This window comes from Cryptomeria japonica, chromosome 10, assembly GCF_030272615.1.
Source record: "Cryptomeria japonica chromosome 10, Sugi_1.0, whole genome shotgun sequence".
Taxonomy (NCBI): Eukaryota; Viridiplantae; Streptophyta; class Pinopsida; order Cupressales; family Cupressaceae; genus Cryptomeria; species Cryptomeria japonica.
This window is the reverse complement of record NC_081414.1, coordinates 585,756,995-585,777,194: the sequence shown is the minus strand read 5'-3', so window position 1 is coordinate 585,777,194 and position 20,200 is coordinate 585,756,995. Positions and strand designations below refer to the sequence as shown.

The 20,200-nt window shown below is 33.9% G+C and overlaps 2 protein-coding genes across 4 annotated transcripts; both read left to right on the top strand.

The window, feature by feature from the left end:
• The first annotated feature begins 289 nt into the window (after nucleotides 1-289).
• On the top strand, nucleotides 290-16,592 carry LOC131071895 (mediator of RNA polymerase II transcription subunit 4). 2 transcript variants are annotated; one of them, XR_009359234.1, is made up of 2 exons: nucleotides 290-466; nucleotides 1,727-2,000. XR_009359234.1 is itself a non-coding variant. In XM_058007863.2 (2 exons), the coding sequence occupies exon 2, from the start codon at nucleotides 15,929-15,931 to the stop codon at nucleotides 16,385-16,387; it is 459 nt and encodes a 152-aa protein (XP_057863846.1). In that variant the 5' UTR covers nucleotides 290-466; nucleotides 15,410-15,928; the 3' UTR covers nucleotides 16,388-16,592. The 2 variants fall into 2 exon arrangements, 1 of the variants encoding a protein (XP_057863846.1); XM_058007863.2 differs by lacking the exon at nucleotides 1,727-2,000 and adding an exon at nucleotides 15,410-16,592.
• LOC131071894 (pentatricopeptide repeat-containing protein At2g13600) lies at nucleotides 6,555-10,373 on the top strand. Of its 2 annotated transcripts, none has more exons than XM_058007861.2 (2): nucleotides 6,555-7,193; nucleotides 7,304-10,371. In XM_058007861.2, exons 1-2 carry the CDS (start codon nucleotides 6,923-6,925, stop codon nucleotides 9,331-9,333), a joined length of 2,301 nt encoding a protein of 766 aa, XP_057863844.1. In that variant the 5' UTR covers nucleotides 6,555-6,922; the 3' UTR covers nucleotides 9,334-10,371. The 2 variants fall into 2 exon arrangements, with proteins under 2 accessions (XP_057863844.1, XP_057863845.1); XM_058007862.2 differs by having other exon boundaries at nucleotides 7,063-7,180; nucleotides 7,304-10,373.
• Nucleotides 16,593-20,200: the final 3,608 nt, after the last annotated feature.

Sequence of the window (20,200 nt, the reverse complement as noted above, 5' to 3'; positions counted from 1 at the left end):
CTTAGTTGTGCAATTAACATCCATACTTTACCTTTAATAGCCCCTAAATATGTATTTTCACCAAGATCTTTTGTTGGTTTAAACTCTTTGATGTAGTATGCTTTTTTCTGCCCAATCTGATTTGTCCACGTGATAATACGAAATTTAAAATCAAAGTAGAGAAGAACATAAAAGTGTAATGGTAGTTGAACTGCCACCATCACGATTATGCAACATGCATTCGTGCGTGAAAAACGGAGGGAAGCTTCTACAGAAGACAAAACAGATATGAAGGGCAGTAGAAGAATTTTAGAAAACAATTTTTCAAAAGATTATTCTTAATGAAAAAAGTACAGGGTCTGGTTGTGGGGGAAAGTGAACAAAAGAAAGACGAACGGAGTTTAGCGGACGGCAAAATCAAGCGAAGTAAGATGAGGGATCTGCAAAAGGTTGGGAAACTCTGTTGGAGATGGAAGCTTAGCACCAGGTTCCATTATAAAATCTCTCTTCCTTGTTCATGAGTTTTATTTTATTAAAGAAATTAATAAGTATTTTCTTTACTGGAAACAAATGTAGAGGAGAATCTCCAGCAGTTATGTGATGGATCTGTTTGCCTATGGAACAATCTGTAAAACTTCTCTATGTAGAAGTCTTCTTTAATTAGACATTTTTTAAACATTCTCCTTGTCATAAGGATTGCAATTACGTGGAGTATTACATTATGTGCTAAGTATAAATTATTTTTGAAAGGTTTTCTGTTAATTATTCGTCACGTGCCCTGTTGGTTGTCCTTCCTAGCAAGGACATGGCTCAATATGTACGTAGTCATTATCCTAAACTTAGGTTGGAACCTTATATTCTCATATAAGCCTCTTTTGGTTATAATAGAAATTCCCCATTATTCATGTAAGCGGTCAATGACAAATGGAGGACAATCATACTAGAATTTTACGAAGAGATATAACTCTTTGTTAATTAAACTCACATATATATATCTTTGATGCATAATAAGTACATAGATTAAACTCTTTTATATTCTAATCCTTGCATAATTTTCTTATAGTCAATATTAAGGAAAAATAAGTTTATTTTATAGTATATGATTAACAAGGAAAATTATTCCTTACGTAAAGAGGTGTAAGCTGCAATAAATGAATGTGTCTTAATATTATTGTGAATATTTAGTATATAAATTTAATTTTAATGACAAGAATTTGTTATGGAGAAAAGATATCAAATCATGAAAAATATTTAATGTTTGAGGTATTGATTATGTTATTAGTTCATTAAATTGTAATAGAGTTTCTAATTAGTGCTTGAAAGCAATGGTTCAATTATATTTATTTGAAATTTTAGAAATTTAAAGGTATATTTTTTTATATTCATCGAAAGGAACATTGATAGTCACTTATGTTGGATTAATAATCACATCCTTTAGAAAGGTTATGATTTATTTTCTTTTACATTACTAGAAAAGGGTAGTTTAATTTTCAAGTAGAACTATGTATGTTTAATGGACAAGTGTTGAATATGGAGGAACAAGGAAGGGTAAATCTCGACACCTAATTTACCTGCTGGTAGTTGGCACAAATATTTGGTCAATGTGTTTAAATCAATATGATGTTTGTTGATTTTTTCTTCTTTACTCCCCCCCCATATCATGGAAATAGAACTACATGATCATAGGTGATGTGTATGTAGTTATTTTCATGTTGCACTAAGATCCCATCCCACCTGTCATTTCTAGTTTGCTAGGAGCCTCATGCAAGGGTCAAGAGCTCCTTGAGCATCGGGGAAGTGGATGATTTGTGGTTGGGTGGTAATGCGCCTAGGCTACATGTTCGTCTCACAAGAGTAGAAGGAGAGGAATTCGCGACAACTGGAGACATACTTATAGTATAATTATGTTTATCATTTCATGTATTCGACCCTATGGTCAATTTGCATAAGTATTAATTTTGACCTCATGGCCACATGTATATGTAATTCGACCTCTATGGTCTCATTTGTATTATATCTTTACTAGAGAGAAATTTGTAAATCTAAAACTCTGATGTATTTAATGCTCGAAATGTTTAGTTATTGGAAATTATGAGGAATTTCTAAATTTGTTACTTTTGAATATTTGAGTCTTTACATTGTTTTTTTTTTTCTTATTTACTTTCATTTTCAAGTATGTGTGACTCTTCTTGATATTTCTTTGTGCTAAGTGAATACACATGTTTAGTAAGTGTAACATTATCTATTTTTTTTCTTACCTAATTTTATTTTTAGACATACGTTTGTGGTGTAGTAATATGCATTCAGATGCACCACAACTTTATTCTCTAACTTCCATATAATCTTTTGTGCATGAAACTCAAGTATTGTTTTTTCTTTTGTACTCTTTTTAGTTCATATTTGATGTTGTCTTTATTTTTCTTTGCTACATGAGTAATTTGTTGCTCATAAGAATCATTAGAAAGTATTTATATATAAAGACTTTCTAACGATTCTTATGATTTTTTCTTTATTTATCTTTTGTACATGGATAATTTGTGGCTCTTTTGGATAATTTTTATCTAACCTATTTTGAATCCTTTGTAACTCATCAACATATATCTTGTATAAATCATTTATATTAATATTTCTATCATAAGGTACATCGTATGGTGTTTTCACAAATGTGTTCAATGTAAAGTGATAAAATTAGATTGTGATGATCCCTTTCAAGTTGATCCATTTTTCCTTCTTACAAATTGACATATTGATGAAAAAAAAAGAACAACTCCTCATTTCTCAATCCATGGTCTCTTGAGTAATACACCATATTTACTAGAGGATGGTATGACATGATATAAAACAAGTAAATCCTTAGGTCCATCACTCAATTGTACAATAAAGCATCCCAATGTGTCGATTGCCATTTTGTTAGTCATTTAAATTAAACCCTAGAATGTTTATACTCTCAAGTCCATAATATGGGCATTAAATGATGCTTCTTTAGTACAAATATTATGTTGAAGTAGGATTGATAAGAAACTTGCTAGTATAATGAACCATTGTAGTTATTTTGTTGGATATGGACTAATAATAAAATGTAATCAATGATGAAATATGAGAAGAGGAAGATGTAGCATTAGACAATAATATCCATTAAGCTTATCATGTGATATGTATTCATGTCCCATGTTATAATCATTAACTTCCATATCATGTTCCTCAATGTTATGTGAATGGTTTGGAAATGGATTTGAATAAATTTGAAATATTTTTTTAGTAGGTGCAACCAATGGATGTTCATTATCATTAAATCCTTCAACCTTAATTGTGTTGTTATTAATGATATCATGTACCTTATTCTTAATCTATTAAAGAAATTTTATGTGTAATTTTCCTTAACTCTATGATGATTATATAATTCTTTATCATTATATGATTTAGGAAGAGCTTTATTAGGATCTAGATGAAAAATGGTAGGGAGAGTAAGTAAAGTGGCACTTATTTGTTTGAAGCACATCATCCGTAGATTATTGAAGATTAGTAAACTACTTAAAAACATTTGTCCTAAAAGGAGGAAAAGAGATAGAAATAGCAATTTGATTCACATTTTCATTCATATCACCACCCTTTAAAAAATTATTTGAATTTCGATACCTAGAAGATTGACAAACATGTTTTGACTTCATGTTGAATGCCTAAATGATTTATGTGCACTACATTAATTCATGAAAGAACCAAAAATATATAAAGACATGTTTTCTTGTATTAATTAACCCCTTAATAAATTTAGATTTCTTGTTTCAAAATCATCTAGCCTGGGTAATTAACTTAGAGCACAACTAATAAAATTGAATAACATAATCAATAACATGTTCATTAGATTCTTTGGTACACTCAAATGAATTGACAACTATTATTCTAAGGCCCATATTAACTTTGAATTGATTTAGGAACATTCTAGTGAAATCATCAAATGAATGAACAATTTGATGAAGTGAAAAGAGCCACTCAATAGCATAATCTTTCCAAATATATAGAAGTAGCATTGTTAACAACTTATACTCATAAAGAAAGTTTTCACATGCAACTAGATATAAGATCTAAGATGTGTGTTAGGGTCAAATTTTCCAACATATAAATAAAATTGATGTACCACAAAATCCATAGGTAATAGATATATCATAATATTAAAAAATGTTGTGTATGTATCATCTTGAAACTCATTGCTATCTTGTGCATTTTGCTTTGAATCTTTTCTCTTCTCTACTTGTTTTATTTGGAAATAGTATATCCATGGTAGATGGAGAGATGGTAACCGATAAGGATTAGGAACCGCATTAAGGGGTGTGAGTGTGTGTATAGGAGGTAAGAGGGGTACACAAAGTAATGGCTTAGAATAAAGGCATGGTGGAAAAAATATGTCTAAGGGAATTTAGGGTGTGGAAGTGGCATGAAGTGTGAAAGTTCCTTGGCTAAGTGAGATAATAACAAGTCTAGTAGTGGTGAATGAATATCTAAGTATGGGAATATGGTACACCATATGGGTAGTATCATATGAGGGGTGTATTGAGGAGCTAGGGCATATGATGGAGGATAAGTGGAAAGGGATAAGTACTAAATGATGGGAGACCAATGGCCATGCTATAATGGGGATGAGTGGTGGTGGTGCAGGGAGTTATTGGGAGAGGATAGATTTATGGTAGGAGTAGGCTACTAATATATGCACTATTTATAATAGAAGGAGAAATATCAGCATAAAGTACTTTCAAGGCCTCTAATTTGTATGGTTGGTAACAAACACAACATGAAAGATATCCACTACTTATGTAATATTTTCTCATTAGTGAAACTAGCCAATTCACTTATAAAATCTTAAATGTTCACATGCATATCACGATCATAGTCCTTGTTATTATCATTATAAACATTATAATAAACTTCATTCTCATTGTTTTTAGCCATACTAGGGTTTATACAGGCACTCCTTAATGACACGAATAAAAGAGAAAACAAAACTCAAAATATACTTTCAAATAATGATATCGATAAAATATCAAATATAAAAGTGAAATCTTAATGTGATATCAAAGATTAGTTACAATGAGAAAAAAATATATCATATAAAGCACAAAAACCTTAATAGAACAAGATATAACAATGTACAAGAAAATAAGGCAAAGGAATAATAAAGACATTCAAATCTAAATATCTCAGGAGTACAAAACTAAAAAACCAAATTAGAATAGAAAAACCTAGGAACATACTAGTTCGTGCAAGATTGGATGGGTTAACCAGAATATAAAGGATAATAGGCTTTCATTGGACTTAACCTAGTCTGATTAAATCAATGCAATCAATTAAGTACAAATCAACCTAAGTAACTAATTATTGTTGGGACTAATAATTTGCAACAATTAAATTAGGAAACTAAATGTAGTGAACGTTGTTCGATGACCAGAGAATGAATACTAATGAAGATTTTAGAACCAAACTAGTTTACTAAAAAAAATAATGTGTTTTCTAGTGGAGTGTCTTGGAGTATGCACACCATTTGTGCTTTGTCAAGGGACATGCTCAAATGATTAGGATGAGATTGTGGTTATGGACTAACTTTCCAAGTTTGGATTTGTCCCTACACATAATGAGGTTTCTCTCTATGTTTTGCCTAGTGAATGATTGTCTACTCTACTCTTCTCGAAGATTTGGCAATTGGTGATATTTGAAAATGGCTAAAAGGTTTGTCATTTCATTGTAAATGGACAACTTCTCATAGATCAAATATTTGAAAGTGTACAAAAATTGAAGACATTAGGCAAGAACCTTGGAATGTAGATTTGTTACTCTTATTACTTTACTAAATCTAAATGCTTCACTATTGATTGAGCCTTGAATGCTCCAAGATGAGAGAGATCTTGATTGTCGAATTTCCTAAATGAATGTATTCAAATATTTGTACACTTAGTATCAAATTGCACCAAACATGTGCTTAGTCAACTCAAAGAAAGAGGGTGAATGGGTTCTCAGATGGACAAATGTCTACAAATCGAGGTGGCTAACATTCATACGAATGTAGGTGCATAGGGGAATGTGATAATTGAACATATAAGAGGAATGTATGAGAGTATATGTGAGTAGGAAAAGGTGGAGGCTAAATGTATAAGAATATGTGTACATGAATAGATAAAAGATCAAGGAAGGAACCCAATTCACATAAATCTATCAACATATCAATACATTTCCTCAAATTAACACAACAGTAAATATATCAATATATCGATACATTTTTTCAAATGAACACAAAAGTAAATAGGAAATGGCATGGGTATGCAAATTTCACCATTACAATAATTGAAGTACCAATATTCTTTCAACCTTTATAAAAGTTACTTAGTTTGTCGATGGGCCTTTGATTTATGGGTGAAGTTGAATGGTTTTGAATGAGTTCACTAGGGATCAAGTCTTGCTAAGTGCAAGACCTTGACATCCGTTATCATATCTTGGACTAATTTAATAGAATGGATAGTCCTAGTCCTTAGCCTTTAACCAAAGAGGTTTCAGCCTAAAAACTCATGAACTTTGCATTTTTTCTTAGCCAAAGAAATTCAACCTAAAGACTTATGTTCCTCACACCCATATCAGATAGCTCAAAAAAAAATCCAAAAACAATAAAATTGCTTGGTGTAAATTTTTAATCTTGCGACAGTTAAATCTCTGTTTATGTAGGTAGTAGCTACTTTTACCGCTACATCCCATGACAGGAGAGCCATTCTTATAAGCAAATAATGCATGCCTGCCAAATGCCTGCCAAATACAAACTGAAGTTGAATCTTACAGTGCAGTTTAGATGCTTCCGCAGCGATTGCCCTGCAACCATGGGATTACAGTCAGACGAGCCCATTTAATGTTTTTGGTTGGGAGTTTTAGCTGTTATAGTGTTGCCATTAAGGAAGAAAAATAAGCCATGCGATTAAATGACACCACGAAGGAAATGTATCCCAAGGATTCCAACCACTATTCAAGTCTCTTGCAGGAGTGTATCAACTTGAAGTCCTTGAAATGTGGAAAAAGAGTTCATGCCCACATGATAAAATGCTGGCTAAATCCAGCAGAAGTATTTATAAGCAACCGTCTCGTAGAAATGTATGCCAAGTGCGGAAGTTTGTCTGATGCGCGGAAAGTGTTTGACAAAATGTCTGGACGAAATTCCTTTTCCTGGAATGTAATTATTTCAGGTTATTATGAATTTATAAGTTGAAATTCCTGCGGTCGACGTTTAAAATCTTCTGGTTCAAGTGCGCGTTTTTAAATTTAATTATGAACGTTTCGATTATACTTCTTGCAGGCTATGCCAAATGTGGGAGCATGGCGAATGCACGGAAGCTCTTTGAGGAAATGCCTCGATGTCAACGCAGTGGAGTAGCGTGGAATACGTTGATTGCAGGGTATGCCAAGCAGGATAACGGTGGTGATGAGGCTTTGAAGATGTTCGAGGCGATGCGGCAGGAAGGTTTTGATGCCGATGGGTATGCATATGGAAGTGTTATATGTGGTTGCGCAAGTTTAGGTGCTCTGGAACAAGGCAAGCAGATTCACGGAGATGTTATCAGGCGAGGATTGTGTGCAGATGTTTATTTGGGAAGTGCTCTCGTTGATATGTACGCAAAAGGTGGGAGTATAGAAGATGCACGCCAAATGTTTGATGAAATGCCTGAACGAAATGTGGTTTCATGGAATGGGATGATTGCAGGGTATGATCAGAATGGGTTTAGTTATAAGGCCTTGGAATTGTTCGTGCAAATGCTGAAGGAAGATGATGGAATTGTTATGCCTGATCAATTCACTGTAGCAACAGTTGTCAGTGCTTGTGCAAGCCTGTCGGATCTAGCTCTGGGCATGCAGATTCATTGTTATCTAATTAAGAATGACAGTATCGTCTGGGATGTTTTTGTTGGAAATGCTCTAGTTGATATGTATGCTAAATGCGGTAGAGTGGATCTTGCACGTCAAATGTTTGACAAAATGCCTGAACGGGATGTAATTTCATGGACTGCATTAATTGCGGGATATGCAAAATCTGCTAACTTCAAGGAAGCTCAAGAGGTGTTTGACCAAATGCCTCAACGAAATGTGATTTCATGGAATGCAATTATCGCTGGACGTGCACAGAATGGCCATTGCGAAGAGGCTATAGGGCTTTTTCGCAAAATGAAGCGTGAAGGCATTTATCCAACTCACTATACCTTCGCTAATGTTCTTAGTGCTTGTGCCAGCTTGGCTACCTTGGAACTTGGAGAACAGGTCCATTCACACATTGTGAAAGCTGGGTTCCAGTTTAAAACTGGATTTGATGCAGATGTTTTTGTGGGGAATTCCCTCGTTGACATGTATGCTAAATGTGGCAGTATAATCAAAGCACGTCTTGCATTCGACAAACTCCATGACAGAGATGGAGTATCATGGAATGCCATGATTGTTGGTTATGCGCAGAATGGGTATGGTAAAGAAGCTTTAGAAGTCTTTGAGCAGATGCTTCAGGAAGGCATGACTCCCGATCGCATTACGCTTGTTGGTGTCCTTTCTGCATGTAGCCATGCAGGTCTCGTGGATGAAGGTCGAAATTACTTTAGTTCTATGAGTCAAGACCATTGCATCACACCTTTATCAGAGCATTATGCTTGTATGATAGACATTCTTGGGCGTGCAGGTCACCTCAACGAAGCAGAGAAAATTATTAAAAGCATGCCATTTGAACCAGATTCAATCACATATGGGGCATTACTTGCTGCCTGTAGAATTCATGGCAACGTGGAGCTAGGAAGATGGGCTGCAGAACACATATTTGAGTTGGATCCACAAAACTCTGGGCCATATGTGCTACTTTCAAACCTTTACGCAGATGCTGGTAGGTGGGATGATGTAGATAAGGTTCGAAAATTGATGAAAGACAGGGGAGTACAAAAGAAACCGGGATGCAGTTGGGTTGAGGTCAACAGCAAGGTGCACATATTCACAGCAGAAGACACATCACACCCACAAGCAAGAGAAATCTATGCATCATTGGAAAGAATGGCTGCCCAAATGAAGGAGGCCGGGTATGTACCTAACACGAAATTTGTTCTGCATGATGTCGATGAAGAGCGGAAGGAAAATATCCTTTCATATCATAGCGAGAAACTTGCAATTGCATTTGGGCTTATCAGCACACCTCCAGGAAAGCTCATTAGAGTTGTCAAGAACCTTCGTGTGTGTGGCGATTGTCATATGGCCATCAAGTTCATTTCCAAGGTTGTTGGACGAGAAATAATTGTAAGAGATGCCAGCCGCTTTCACCATTTCAGGGATGGATTGTGTTCGTGTAGGGATTATTGGTGAAGTTTGTCATGGCTAATTATCATTCAAAGTTCATATCATCTGTACTGCCTTGTAAGCAAACAACAAAATATGTTTTGATTTTAACGCATGAGGGACATGAATGGTGTACACTTTTTGAATAAAGTGTACCTATACATCATCTGAGATTTCAGATATACCAGCTTAGACAAGTCGACCACGATGAATTGAATTTCTGGTTTGGACAGTTGAGAAGGCCTTTTTCATTGTGTCACATCCAGTGGGATGTTCTGTGGACTTTTTCAAAGAGCTGTCTGGACCATTTCTATCAATATGGTTTTGGTGGAGTCAACCATACTGATTTGAAAGAGGGCAATATCAATGGCATTCAAGAGAACCCATGACAATATGATAGTTTATAATGCAGAAGAAAAAGAGAGCCTGTGCAGCATTGAGATGAGCTCTTCTATTTGATCTGTCTTTATACAGTAAAGAAAATTGCAGACGTTATGTATCACTTTTGTGGAAAGTTCTTCCATTGTCGAATTCAATTTGAGTTTAAAGACGTGTTTTACTTATAATGGCAGAAAGCAGGGGTGGAAAATAATGATGAAGTGGATGGAAGTAGTGTTGAATTTTATTCTGATGCAGAGGCAAATGAATCCTTTGAATCAGTAGTACAAACATTTATTTGATGAAAAAAAGGAAACGCAGAGGCTCAGTTTCACGCTATTTATGATGAGAGATTCTTGAGCACGATGATTTTTGTCTATGGAATCACAACTTCTAGTTTTCTTTTTTCCTTAAAGGGGATCTATTCATGTCCCTAACAAGACCAACAACTACAATGTCCAACTGTTGTCCCTTATTCAAAGATGAACTAAGCACAACCAGAGGACACACAACATTTGGTTTTCTCTTGTACTTAAGGGAAGACCCTTAAGTTTTTTCTAGGAGGCTTACAACTACAGAGCTCAAATCCTTTCTTTCATTCCACGTCAAGAGTTCACTTTAACAACATTACAAAACACTTTACTATGATTAGATTTCTCTTTGAATCTGGGCATGAATAGGAGAAGCACCCCAACTTATGACAATGAAAGAAAACCTACGAGTAGAACTCGAATTAGATTTTTTGCTCTTAGATACTCAACTTTGAGCACAATCTAACAATGTTTAGTAGCACCTTATCAATATCAACACAAACACAAAATTTGGCAAAAACCGAATGTTTTATAAATTTCGTGAAATTATCAATAGCTAAAAATAGACCAAAAGCATTAGTAATACTTTGTATGGTCTCCCCATCGTAGTATTCTAAATGAAGCTCTAAGAGGCTAACCCAAATAGAGACCCTATTAAATTTTCTTGGTAGCATCAAAACTAGTAGGCCATCTTTTCAATAAAAAAAATAGTTTTGCCAAGGAATGAAGGTCTTCCCTTCAAGGTTCATGTGCTTTCCTCGAGGGTTTGGAAGGAGAATAAGAAAACTCCATTTGTCATGTCATGGCAGCCACTTGAAACTAACTAGATGCATGTCATCTTTTAAGAGCCATCTACGAACAAAATCAATATTCATATGAGAGCTCAAGAGCCTCTCAATGAAGGCATGCCCCATGCAAGTAGAATCTCTATCAACAATAGCATTACAAATCCTTAGCGAAGCACGTGAACCATCCAAGGTGAAGGATGCTTCTCTATAGCAAAGAACAAACACATGCATGGTAGAACTACCAATCATCGATTCAATAAAGTAACCTCTACCTACTCTTCAATCACAAGCCTAACATCACTCTCCTCCAGGACCAAATTGCGGCCTAACACAAAATGCAAGTTCAGATCAAAAGCCTACACGGAAAGGACTAGAGGGAGAACCAAATTCCCTGACCAACAATACCAAAAGCATGAGGCGCCTCAATAGAGGTGGAAACCTCTCAAACTTTATATAAAAATCTAGCCATATGCTCTTAGATATATGAACAATTAAATATAAAAATATATATCTTAATATAAAAAAATCTACACTCCTAGATATATGAATAATTAATATCTATATTTTTATAATTGTTGTCTAACCATATTTGTTATTAAGAGATCTTGAAATTTTGTCAAATTCATATTTGTACCTGATCTATCATATCAAAATTTAATGCTATTACCATTCAACTCCAAGTAATAATTTTTTGCTATACATGTGAGACTAGATAGACTTTTAACCCCTCCCTTGCCCATTATTGTTTGATTTATTTATTCCTTGAAAAACTTTCGATAATATGAAAATAAATTTAAGAAAGGAAAAAAGACTTTACCTGAAGGTAATATAAAAAACAAAAACAATATATGCCTTTTTTAAATCAATTCCACTCCCTAGCCCTACCTTAGCCCTAGACATCTTTTACCCATGTGAAGCATTTTCCATACTTAAATGGAAGGGCATTGTACTTCAAAAGAAGTTATGCAATCCTTTCATTTGAGTTTCTATCTTCGAGATTGGAGCATGAGGATATTTTATATGACAGTATTGGTTTTGAAGAATGTGAGTAAATGCATATTCTATCATACAAAAAAAACAATATACAACTAATTCAATTGGACATGAATGGCATTGGGTATTAATTCCATTTTTTACAGGCATAAATCCAATCCAATAACTACCACCAATTCATATTTAATATCGATTCCTTATTGAATTTCATATTATTAGTTTGTCAATATCAAGTCTAATCAAGCGGCCGGCAAGTTTGTTTTATACCGAATTATGACATTCCTGAAAGGCACGTCTTAAATAAAAGACTAATGATTGAAAAATAAATAAATAAATCAAGACTCTCTTAAAGCTCGCTGCTGGCTTTTTAATTTAATAGAATGTTCAATACGTATTGACCATATCTAAGCGGCCAAATACAAGAATTATTAGCCTCTATCTCTAGTTTTGTCTTTCTTTGTGTTTTAATTTCTCAAACAATAATTTTCATTTCGGTCAAATTTCTAATTATGATATCAAATGTATATAATTTATGTAATAGATTATTTATTGGATGAAAATTATTGTAATAATTATTGTTCATGGTCTAAAATGATGGTTAAATTGTAGTTTTGTTATTGTTGTTATAATGACTGCAGGTATTATGTGTTCCAAGCCTTCCTTAAGTTATTGTGTATGTCCTTGCTAGGCTATTGCGTCTAGGGTTTGGACTATTTGTGTTAATTTGATGTGTTTCACATTGAGGATGAGATTCCTTATGTTTGACCTCGTTGACTTAGGCTAGGATTAAAAAAAATTGAAGAGGCAATAAATTAAAATTAAAAATTATTAGAATAATTTTTAGTATAAAGTAATAAAAAATTAATATTTTTCTTGACAAGAAGATAAATATGTTAACTAAGGAATCTTAGAAAGTTAGCAACCACTATCACTCAAGTCCAAGGAATAAAAAACTAAGGGGTTTACCACAAGCCCTCTGTCTCTAGAATAAAAAACAATTATGAAATCAGTAAAGTAAATCAAAGAAAATATAAGATCATTTAGAGAAGTCAAACAATTATGAAGGAGTTGAAGAAACTATGAAGATTAGAATTGAAGAAATTATGAAGATTGAGTAAAAGACAGGGATATCAAAAATGTGACCATCTAAGTGTTTTAATGTAGAGACCCATTTAACCAAATAGTCTATGACAACATTTTTTAATTACTTATTATAAAGTAGTAGAAAAATTAATTCTTTTAATCTTCCTTAGATGATAATTTACCAAATAATTTAAGAATATATATAAAAAAATCCTAAAACCAAGAAAAATTATATCTCATAGGTAAAGCTAGACTATGAATTATTTGTCATCCTTTCTTTTCAAAAGCTCCTTATCTTGCTTATGTACGATTATATATGCAATTTTTTCATGCATGCATATCTTTGGAATAAGAATGGGGTATATTTGCACATTTGACAATCTTTAAACATTTGACATCACTATGAAGATGAGAATTCTACACTTCCAATCTCTATTGCGGTTCTATTTATAGTTAGACTCTATGTTTCATGATTTGTTAGTGCCTAAGCCACTTTTGGGGCTATTTATTGTGAACCACCATGTGTAAATGTGATTGGAACAATTTTGTTTCTTGTTTGTTCCATTCAATTCCAATGTAACATTAAGAATATATGACAATGAAAATTGGTAGATCAAATGCTCCTTTTATTTTTCAATGATATTAATCACTTTGTCAAGTGCGACATCAACACATCCAACTTCAACCCCCAAATACACATCTAGCATTATTTCTTGTCCAACAAACAATAACACATTTGTCTCTAGTCATTCATCTACAATCTTAATTTTATGTCCATTTTTGTTGAACAATGCAACATACCACTTGGATGGCCTTTGATTTTAACATTTTTTGTTGTGTTGCAATCAAATCCTTTGTTCAAATTAAGTGTAGGAAAGAACAAAGTATATCTTATTCATTTGCAAATATGTTGATATTATTGTGTAATATGAAGATTTGTCAATATATTTGTGTTGTCTCAACAATCCATGTATTTTTCAGAAGGTTGTAATTTTGATTTGAGTAGTTTCATCCCCATCTTGTTGAAAATTATGTCTAATGCGACCACTATTTAAATATTTATCCAAAGTTTTATGTCATATGATAATTTAGCATACATTACAATTTCCTATAGCTATAGCAAAACCCTAGGTCACTAGCAGGAATAATTGAGAAACCATTGATTAGAATATGACTATGATATAGAAATTCCTCATACAACTTGTTAATGTATTCTAACAACCTTGGTCTAGAGTGAAGCCCATTTCACTGATTAAACTATAGTGAATGTAATAAATACTTCTTACAAAGTTGATAGAACTTGGCCTTGAAGATGGTTCATGTATTTTGTTGGTATGATTAGTGTTGACTACATTATTAAAACATTGATGTTAAAAGAGACCACACCTATTGAGTGAGACAAAGCAAGAGCATTTATGTGTGCCATATATCTATGTGGAATTCAAGTATGCTTTCCTTATTCTTATAGTTCCTTATGTGATCATTTTAAGTCATGGTTTCATTCTAGTCTAAGAATAATTTTTCACAATAATTTTGAAAGCATTTTGTTAATTAAAAGAAAGCTTTTCTTTCATGATACATGAGTTATTTTTAATATGTTCAAATTGATGTGTTGAATGTTGGTAATCAATGAATGTAAAAACAATTTCCATTAAGCATAGGGCAATTATTTTAGTAGCACAATTTTGTCTTGTGTTAAATTTTTAGCATCCAAGCATTTACACATTGTTAACATCCTTTCCATTAGGTTCGGTTGTATCTACACACTACAAGTCTTAATATTTGAATTATTTAATTATTTATAAATTTATAATATTTTTTGTCTGCATGGAATGTTGTATCTCATATATGACTTTGATATTATGCCATTCGTACTCTTTGATGTGATGTTTATGTAAAATATGTAAGACCCTTATATCATGTAAGATGTGCAAGATAATTTATGACATTGTGAATGGAGGATTCTATGATGCATGTAAGAGTATGTAAGAGGGAGGTAAAAAATGGACTAAGAACTTTGATTCACTTATGATTCATGTTATGACACATCATAGATAATTCTTATCATGATATTTTAGGTTCTTGTTTGATCTCATGATAGACCTTCGAGATTTTTTGGACTTTCTTGAAACTATATATTAAAATATGAGGTCTTAGGATGGAGACATTAAACAATAGTGGTAAACAAAAATGGCCTATGAATCTTTGGTGGTAAATTGGAAAAACTAGTAATGCCCACCTGCTTTCATAATTGGATGATCTAATAGCAACATGTGAACAATGATTTGATAAATTGTAGGGTCCAAAACATATTGTGGTGTTTCATAAAGTTTTGAGTTCCCCAAATTAATTTTAGTTTTTGAAAAAAGTGGAGATACTATTTTTTATCAAAGTTTCAATGTTTAGATAAATCTAGGGATTGTAGTGTTAAGATTGTCATTATTATTTTTTTAAAGATTATTCATCTTCTTTTACCATTTTTATTTTCTACTGCGTTGACAAATTTATAGCCTGTTGATACATGGTTGTTGACACCTTGTTTTTGTACAGGTAACAAGGCATCATGGTTTACTTCGATTCCCACATCCCTGCTAGGATTTTGCATTCGTCCCGAAGCAGCCAAGGCCACGACTACAAAGGAGATATTTTCAATACTTGAATCACACCAGATTCTGCTAAAAGAAGCCGTGATAAAGCTGCAGGAGATACAAAATATTGAGCAAGGAAAACAAAGGATTTCCCAAGATATTGCCTCCAAGAACTATTCAATGCATGCCTTTGCAAGAAAATTGAGAGATGCCCACTAGATTTTGGGCCAAACCCTAGAAGATTATGAAAGCTACAGGAAAGGAAAACGAACAAAAACATCAAGTTCAACTGTAGATGATCTTGTGGGTCTTGGTGATTTGAAAGTGTCTGAGATTATCAGTTATGCCCATTGAATAAGCTACACAACATTTGCATCTCCAGAATTTGCTTCTGGGCAAGCTCCGCTCAGGGGTGCAATACCACCTGCTCCTCGGGAGGAACAAGTGAGAGCCTCCCTATAATATCAATTTGCAGACCTTAATGTTGGATATTCCAAAAGAAACAATCATAAAGGCATTGCCTGTTACAATTTTGGAACCTTCTCCAGAGTTCATGACTGACAATCCTAAATTACTAGAGGATATACCTGGTGTGCCTGTGCCAGCAATGCCATCTGGATGGAGACCAGGGATGCCCATTGAACTGCCACCTATGCCACCCGGATGGAAGGCAGGGGATCCAGTTCCAACACCACCTCCTGGTTGGAAGCCTGGAGATGCTGTGGTTCTTCCAAAGCCACAAGAACAAATGCAGGTGCCACCAATGCCAATTGCTCCTGCCAAGCCCATTGTAGAAGCTATTCAAGTGCCCTTTGTGCAACTTGATATCAATCCTGATAGCAGGGCAGAGCAGCTGAGTACAACAGTGAATACTCGACTGAAGATGGTAGTTCAAAGAAAGAGGATGAGAACTAAGAGTAAGAATTCCCTGTTTGATTAAAAAAATTCATATTTTCTCAGGAAAATTTGAGGTTGTTTTACATACTTCATACGCAATTTATGTTGATTTTCTCTTGACATTTCAGAAAAGCGATGATGGTCAAAGGCAGTGACATCCAAAAATTAGGTGTACATTTTCTTGTATCATTATCTTGCTCAAATTTGTGAAAACTAGGCTATATTTATAACAGTTTAGAGAAAATATTCCCAAGAACGTTCTTGATGTATTTGTTTGTCAGGAATGTTTGTTCTCTAATTAAAAAAACTGAATTATGGGTCTTGTTATATTTTGGCTAACAGTATTATTATGGACATTTGTAAACACACATCACGTTTCCAGTATCTTATCTAATTTATCATTCACAATGGTAAGTTGGCAACTAATTTAGGGGCTAAATATTGGCTTAAGTTCAAAGTTTCTTCATCTTGCAATAGAGTTTGTAAACCAAATGTTTATCAACGTGGGACTTTCAATTTTAAGTTTGTTAATTGCTATCAAGATTCAATTGTGTAATTTTTGAGTCAAACTTATTGATCTATATTTCATAATAGCAATATCATAATTTGATTTGAATAAAAGTTATGAATTTGAAATGATTTTTAGATAAATGATTATGTTATTGAAACTGTTGTTCTAATAAGCCCCAAGATATATATCTCATTTGTGGTGATATTAAAACCATCCGGCTCTTTTGTGAAAGCTGTCTGCAGACAGATTTTCTGGGCTTGGTCCAAATCTGCACAAAAGACACTGTTTTTCATGTTGTCTCTCTTAGGCATCAAGAATAGAGATAACATTATATCTATTATATATAGGCTCGCCATTTCAACAGAGGTGTTGTAGTTCCTTTGGAAAGTAATAAACAGTACAAGAAAAAAATGAGGGTGTTGAATAACTCCATGAAGTCGCCATCTTTTATGTTGTTATCCGTGTTGAATAACTCCATGAAGTCACCATCGTTTACGTTGTTATGCAGTTGGATATATATTTGAAAATCCCAAATTCTCAGTATAGGCGATTCCTCAATGGAGGTGTTCTAAAAAATTGCTAAATATTTTGGGATACTGGCAGAAAAAGGCAGTGGGAGCTGGTGTTAATCAATTGAACTCTATGATTAGTGTTTTGCAGCATTAGTCTGAATGTTGCATTTAACCATAAATATTTATACTTGGGCCTAGTGCATGGAGTTCCAATATGTGTGTTAAACTTCGTTACAAAAGGGATTTCCAATTAAGGGTCATGTACTTGTTTGATGAACTTTTGCTCACTATTGCAAAATAAATCTAGAAAACAAAATATACTTTCACAAGAACAGTGATGCAAAACAATAAAAAAAAGCCGTATCACATAATCATAAAAGTAAGATACTAGGTTACCCTGGAACTTTCAGTGAGTAATAGTGACATGGTTGTGATTCGTAAGTAATGAAGAGTGAGAAGAAATGCATGTTCAGGGCCTCAAGGCATAAGTTGCACCATTTGAGCACCCACCGTAGTGTTCTGATACAAAGTCCGACTTTTCACCTTCAGACTTCTTTCTTTGACGAGTCCTTGATAAATTGTTGATGGACGCTAGATATGAATTATTTTGCCCCTTGAGAGATTCTGGTATGTTTGATATAGTGATATGTATTGCTGCAAGAAATTAATAGGAGAAACCTACTATCCCGTGGATGTAGCCTTTTGGTGAACCAAATGAATTCCTTGTGTCTGTGTGCGTATTATTCTGTCTCTGTTTATATTGCTCCAGTTTCTTTTTAGATGTTTCGTTAATCAGAATTAAAGAGAATCAGGAAAGCCACTTGGAGAGATGGAGGAGACAAACAAATGGAGAACTGATAAATTTTCAAGACAAAATTTTGGAATGTTGAAGTTGGAGCTTGAAGCTCTTTTGATCGTAAAGGACTTTCCGATCACATTGAAAGGAAAATTGAAAAAGTCAACTGTAATGTCCAATGAAAATTGAAACAAACTGGATCCGTAGGAGGTGGTGGCTATGACCAATCTCTCTTTATCCAGTAAAGTCTTGTTCAATATGTCAACATAAAAGATGATGAAAGGATTATGGGATCATTTATCAGACTTGTATGAGAGGGCCTTTATATTGAACAAGGTATTTTTGATGAAAAATTTGTTAATTTTAAAATGTAGGAAGCTAGTACCTTCAAAAAAATCTTCTAAATGAGTTCAACATCTTGATCAATCTAACTATTTTCAGTATGTATTACACTAGATGGTGAGATAAGGCTATATTGCTGTTATGTTCATGACTTGATTGCTTGAGAAGGAGTTGTTATCGTTGTTAGTAATTCAAAATATGATAAGAAAGGAAGCAAGCTAAAATTCAATGATATTGTTGGGGGTTTTCCTAGTGAGTGTTTGATTGGTTGAAAGGACTAGAATACTGAGAGGGGAGGGGGCTGAATCAGTATTCCCACAGATACTAAAAAAATTTCCACACCTTTTTAACATTTTACTGATATATCAAATTTATCAATTAAGCACATCAATATGAAATAGCAAATACAAAATAAATATGAAAACACAACCACAAATGGAACACTAGATTTTATAAATGGAAAACCCAAATGGGAAAAGCCCTAGAGAGTGTTAACTCTCAAGATAATATAACTAGTCATATGTTATTTACAAAATAGGTGGCTCACTATCGGATGGCTCACTGCTAAATTACAAAAACGGCTTATTGTCGGAAAGCTAACAACAATAGATAAAAAATGAATTGAGGAAAGTTGTCTCTCCAAATGCATGAAATCAATTCTAGGTTAAGCTCAAATCTCAATAAACAAAACTTATAGAAAATCCGGTAAAAGATCTTTGTACCACTAACCACACACACCTACAACTAATTCGGTAAAAGATTGTCGCATTGCTCTATCAATTGCTTGTAGCAGACCCGATGAAGGATTGCTGCAACACTGACTACACTCTGACTCTACTCCAACTGCTTCGGTGTCCACAACTTGCACTTCACACGCTAATCACTTGTCCTTACTATACACATCCACGCATACTTACATTGCACTTTTATCTATTACCTCCCACTCCTATATATTCATGCATATCCACACACACACACACACACACACACACACACACACACATATCAAAAGGCTTATGCATCGGGATAATATGTCGTCCAAACACAAGTAATACACTGCTCGGATCAACACGTTATCCAATAAAGCCTTAATAAAAAATATGATAACCAAGTCGGTCTCCACAAGATCTCTACACACTTCCTTTACACAATTCATTCATTGATGCATATACCTTAATTACCGAAATAGAACAAGGGTTAACCAGACCCATAGATGTTGAACCATAAACACAAAACTCCACGCATAACAACTCCAAACTCCAAAATATAGATAACATGCATACCATAGATACTAAAACCATGAGATGTGAAAGATTCAACTAACATAACTGAAATAGATGATACAGGAACATACAATTGATACTGGGACCAAAATAAGCATAAACCAGGATTCCGGATATGAGGATCTTTCATACATGACTTCTAGTAATACCAAAACTACATACGACATCTGCACATACCATCCACATATATATCATTTGCATATACCATCCAAACCAAACCGGATAACCGGTTTGACGTCAATGACAATATTCACACAAGTCTAACAATCTCCCCCTTTGTCATTGATGGCAAAACATCTCGAAAAGAAAGAAACATATCTACATACAACTCACTCTAACTCATATATCTCCTTACTCCAAAACCTTTCTCCTATTCCATTTATCTTTCTCCCCCTTAACATCAAGGACAAAA